Source organism: Macaca thibetana, chromosome 3 (genome assembly GCF_024542745.1).
Source record: "Macaca thibetana thibetana isolate TM-01 chromosome 3, ASM2454274v1, whole genome shotgun sequence".
NCBI classification, from domain to species: domain Eukaryota; kingdom Metazoa; phylum Chordata; class Mammalia; order Primates; family Cercopithecidae; genus Macaca; species Macaca thibetana.
In genome coordinates, this window is record NC_065580.1 from 14,906,008 (window position 1) to 14,911,942 (window position 5,935).

General features: G+C 39.6%; 1 protein-coding gene across 1 annotated transcript; it reads right to left on the bottom strand.

The window, feature by feature from the left end:
• Positions 1-4,173: 4,173 nt before the first annotated feature.
• On the bottom strand, positions 4,174-5,109 carry LOC126950791 (olfactory receptor 2F1-like). Its single transcript, XM_050784803.1, has one exon. It carries the CDS (start codon positions 5,107-5,109, stop codon positions 4,174-4,176), a length of 936 nt encoding a protein of 311 aa, XP_050640760.1.
• Between the last annotated feature and the right edge of the window lie 826 nt (positions 5,110-5,935).

A 5,935-nucleotide genomic window follows, 5' to 3' on the forward strand; every position in this document is an offset into this window, starting at 1 on the left:
ATAAATCATTTAAAAATAGAGCTAGAAGGGAACTTCCTTAACTTGGTAGAGGTTAACTATTCCAAATCCACAGCAGTGTACTGGATGGAGAATCTCTGTATGCATTTCTTCAAATTAGAAATAAGAAAAGATACCTATTCTCACAGTTTACAATTAGACAGGACACTAGAGGTCCTGACCTATGCTATAGGAAAAGAAAATAATTAAGATTTACAAAGACTGTAAGCAAAACCATCATTATTTACAGATGATAAGATTATATATCTAGGAAATTTTTTGTAACACTCTATTAGCTTTAATAAGAGAACTGGACACAAGACCAACCTTACAGATATCAATGACTACTCCTGTAATTTCAGCACTTTGGGAGGCCAAGGCAGGAGGACTGCTTGTGGCCAAGAGTTCAAGACCAACCTGAACAACAAAGTAAGACCCTATTTCTACAAAAAATAAAAAATTTAGCAATGCTTGGTGATGCACACCTATAGTCCCAGCTACTTGGAAGGCTGAGCAGGGAGTATGGCTTGAGCCCAGGAGTTTGTGGCTATAGTGAGCTATAATTTCACCACTGCACTCTAGCCTAGGAGACAGGGTTAGATTTGTCTGTTAAAAAAATAAAGAAAGAAATCAATGGAATTTCTGTTCACCAGCAATAACCAACTAGAAAAATATAATAAAATGTCATTTATAACAGCAACACAAATTATAAAGTTGAAATTGTATAAAGTAGGGGTTTTTTTAACAGAGAATATACATGATTTCTATGGTACTCTTTGCCAGACCTTTCAGTCCTCTCAATCTTTTTTTCTTTCTTTCTTTCTTTCGTTCGTTCGTTCATTCGTTCTTTCTTTCTTTCTTTCCTTCTTTTTCTTTTTCTTTTTTTCTGTGACAGAGTCTCACCCCAGTTGCACAGGCTAGAGTGCAGTGGCAAGATCTTGGCTCACTGCCACCTCCACTTCCCAGGCTCAAGTGATTCTTCTCCCTCAGCCTCCTGAGTAGCTGGGGTTACAGGAGTGCACCACCATGCCCACCTAATTTTTGTAGTTTTATTAGAGACAGGATTTCATCATGTTTGTCAGGCTCATCTTGAACTCCTGACCTCAGGTGATCCACCCACCTCGGCCTCCCAAAGTACTGGGATTACAGGCATGAGCCACTGGTCCCAGACAATATTTTTTATCTACCTTCCTTATTATTTTTCTCCCTAGCAATTAACACCATCCAACATAACATATATCTTAATTACTTCTTTTTTTTATTGTCTGTTTCCCTTAAGTTGAATGTAAACTCCATGGGGGCAGAGATTTTTGTTTGCCTAGAAAAGTGTCCAGCATGTAAAAAATATTTAACAAATATTTGTTGAACAAATGTGGAGAAAGTGTTAAAACTATAAATAGGACATTAAAGAGTTTCTGAATAACTGTAACAATATTTCATGCTTTGTTTTGGACAATTTAATATTATGAAGATCAGTTCTCCAGACAGAAGTAATCTAGAAACAATTAAAATTTCAGGTGAAATTTTTGGGAAACTTTTGACTAAAATTAGTCAAAATTTTATATGAAATATATCTCTCTATAAATAGCTGGATTAACTTTGAAAAAAGGACCAAATAAAATAGGCATGCTCATGTTATTTGATGTCTTATACACCCTGTAGGAAGACTTATTGAAAGCCAAAATAATTTAAAAAATAGAATACTAGAATTGCATGGTGTTAAGAGCAGATGAAATAACAAACAGGAATGAATAGAGAGTTTAAAGACAGACCCAGACATAGGTAAACTTAGTACACACTAAAATTACTACAAATGAATGAGTGAAGAATTTATTGTCTAATAAATGGAACACTGGAAAAGTGTTGTGGGAAGTCAGGGACCCCAAACAGAGGGACTGGCTGGATTCGAGGCAGAAGAACATAAATTGTGAAGATTTCATGGACATTTATCCGTTCCCAAAATTAATACTTTTATAATTTCTTACACCTGTCTTTACTGCAGTTTCTGAACATAAATTGTGAAGACTTCATGGACATTTATCACTTCCCCAATCAATACTCTTATAATTTCTTATGCCTGTCTTTACTTTAATCTCTTAATCCTGTTATCTTTGTAAGCTGAGAATGTACGTCACCTCAGGACCACTATTGTACAAACTGATTGTAAAATATGTGTGTTTGAACAATGTGAAATCAGAGAACCCTGAAAAAGAACAGAATAACAGCAATTTTCAGGGAACAAGGAAAGATAACCATAAGGTCTGACTGCTTGTGGGGTTGGGTAGAATAGAGCCATATTTTTCTTCTCACAGAAAACCTATAGATGGATGTGTGAGTGGGAGAAATATTGCTGAATTATTTTCCCAGCAAGGAATAGCCCTGGGGAAGGAATGCATTCCTGGGGGTAGGTCTATAGACGGCTGCTCTGGGAGTGTCTGTCTTATGCGGTTGAGATAAGGACTGAAATATGCCCTGATCTCCTGCAGTGCCCTCAGGCTTACTAGGATTGGGAAATTCCAGCCTGGTAAATTCTAGTCAGACTGGTTGTCTGCTCTCGAACCCTGTTTCCTGTTAAGATATTTATCAAGACAATGCGTACACAGTGGGACACGGACCCTCATCAGGAATTCTAATTTTGCCTTTGCCTTGTGATCTTTTATTGCCCTTTGAAGCATGTGATCTTTGTGACTTACTCCCTGTTTGTACACTGCCTCCCCTTTTAGAATTCCTAATAAAAATTTGCTGGTTTTGCGGCTCAGGTGGGCATCACGGAACCTGCCGATATGTGATATCACCCCTGGGGGACCTACAGGTTGAAGGGACTTTGAAGACACACGAAGTGGAAATGTGCAGAACTAAACTAGATGGACTAGGGATGTTCGTTTGGGCACTAAAGCCATAAAGACGTGCAAGAAAGTGATTACTACAAAGATCAGCATAGTAGTTACTATTGGGAAAAGGGGTTGGGTGATTAGGATGGGGCATATGGAGGGGCTTCTGCAGTAGCTGGTAGTTCTATTTTTGATCTGAGCAGTGCTGACAAGCAGGTTGGCTAAGAGTAATTCACTAAGTTACACAAGTGTTTAGTGTGGTTTTCTGCTTCCGTATTTTATTTTACATAAAAACAAACAGTAATTTTAAAAATTAAGCTATTGTGTAAAGAATAAAATGTAGAAAGTAGAGATGGAAACAGAGAAAGCAGATCAATCATATATAATTGTTGATAAAGCTAACAGAATTCATTGACAATTAGATGTAAAGGGAAGGAATCCAGAATTATTCTGAGTGTGTTCCTTTTATTGATATAGTGATGGTATACTGGGGCAAGAGATGAGCAGTTTGCCGTAGAGGAAGCAAGCACAATAGTACCAGTTTAGCTATGTTAAGAATATGATTCATTTTCCATAACTGTTATTAAGCAAGCAATTGGACACACATGTTTGGAGCCCATGAGAAAGATCTTGCCTATCCTGGAACTAAGAAAATTAAGAACGTCATTATAGATGTGTGGATAGATAGGTGATAGATGCCACGAGTCTGGGTAAGATCACTTGGAGCAGACAGAGAACAGCAAGCCACTATATCCACAGCAATTTTATAAAGCCCATTTTGAATAACCATATGGGAGAGAGAGGATTGCATAATACTTAGGCCTATAATTTACCCTAAAAATCTTTTTTAAGTAGTTGAATATCTACTCTATGCCAGCCACTCTGCCAGGTATTTTAAAAAGATTATCTATAATCTTCAAAATCATCACACGTTAGGTATTATGGCTTCTTTTAATAGCTGAGGGAACTAGAGGTCAGAGATTGTTGAAAGCCACATTGTTGGTGAGAGGTAGGGTCAAGACACAAAGTGTGGCTGGTCTCACTCAGAAGCTCTTCGCCCTGTCCACATTATATTTCCTGAAACAAAGGAGGCGTGTGAAGTCTAGGAGGCTAGATTTCCAAGCGGACCCCAGTTTCACAATTGGAATTTTTTGCTTTTGTTTTCTTTTCACATATTTAACAGGGCTGTGATTCTTAGAGCTATAGTGCCAGAGCCAGTGTACAAAAACATGCTCCCCTTGGTCTACCTTGTCAGAAAATCTTAGGAGAAAGGACATAGCAATCATTTCTTCTTTGTAATGTCTTCCTTTGGACTGTTGGAAGGGAGGAGAAATTCATTGAATCTTCATCCTTTTTCACTAAATTTTTGCAACACTCTTTGTAAGACACTCCGCACGTCGTTGTTCCTCAGGCTGTAGATTAAGGGATTAAGCATTGGAGTCACGACAGCATAAAAGAGGGCAATCATCTTCTCCTGTTCCACGGAGGAGCCACCCACAGGTCTCATGTAGGTGAACATTGTAGCCCCAAAGCACATGCAAACCACAGTGAGGTGAGAGGCGCAGATCCCAAAGGCTTTGCGGCGCCCCTGAGCAGAAGGAATGCGAAGAATGGTAGCAACTATGCGAGCATAGGAGAATAGGACCAGTGAACAGGGAAGCAGGATCACCAGAAACCCTGAGATGGCCACCATGGCCTTGTTGAAGGAGACGTCCACACAGGCTAGCCGTAGCACTGCTAAGTTCTCACAGCCAAAGTAATTAATAACATTGTGACACAGGGGAAGCTGGAAGGTGATCATTGTTTCCGTCAGTGAATTTGAGAAGCCAGCCACCAGGCAGCCGGCCACCAGCCCCAGGCACAGCCCTCCATGCATGATGAGCGTGTAGTGCAGTGGGTGGCACACGGCCACATAGCGGTCATAGGCCATGGCCCCCAGCCGGAAGAACTCCATGCTGCCCATTGCCAAGGAGACACACAGCTGGAGCACACAGCTGTGGCATGGTATGGACTTCCGGGCTGAAAGAAAGTGAACAAGCATCTGTCGGACAGTGCCATTGGTATAACAGATGTCCACAAATGACAGGACACCAAGGAAGAAGTACATGGGTGTATTGAGCCTGCTGTCCAGCCTGATAAGGAGGAGGATGAGGAAGTTCCCCAGCACAGTCACCAGATACATGGCCAGGAACAGGACAAAGAGGAAGACCTGAGTCTCCCAGGCACTGGACAATCCGAGCAGAATGAATTCACACATCCATGTCTGGTTTTCTCTACCCATGAGCCTCTGAGGACCAAACCCAAGTCATAAATCAGTAAGTCCCAGAACTTCAGGGTGGCAGAGACTTTATGAGGTCATTTACACCAGGTAGCCCATCTAATATTAAGTGATGTTGTTTTCCAGATTATATACATCTCCTTGAATGTTCTGGCCACAATAGAACCTGTAGATGTTCGCATTCATTGAGGAAAAAAACCTCTTCTTCCTTAAGTGGGGAAGATTTTATTAAAATGAGTGGACACTTGACTTAAAAAGATCAACTGTGAAACTGGAATCTCTTCTTTTACATCCAATTTCTAATTATAAAGTTTGCTTACTTCTTTGTTGGATACCCGTTTTTCCCTCCTTACTGTCTCAGAATCCATATTAAAGTAACCTAACAGTTACGAACACATTTTAAATTTTTTGATCTCTGAATTCTCTAACTACAAAACTATGTTGCCCCATTTTTATCCATTTATAATTAGAAACTTGGGGCTTCATCTTAGAAAGCAAACATAAAATAGATTTTTAAGTGATAAAAACTGTCAAAAGTCTCTTATCTGGATGATAAGGTAAGAGGTAAGAATGCCCAATGTCATTTTCATCCTCCTGCAGAAAAGTAGCAGAGTATGTGTTAACAGCAGGCAATGACTGTCCAGAAACTATATGTCAGTGATGCACCTACTATCTTCCCTAATAAATGATAAGAACTTACATATTTGCTAGAAGTATTAGCCTATTAACTGAGAGATAATGGTCATCTAGTTGCATATTCCCTCCGGGTCTATTTGTATTGTCCTGAATAGTGACAATTTGGAGACTACAGTGTGATGGAAAATAATTA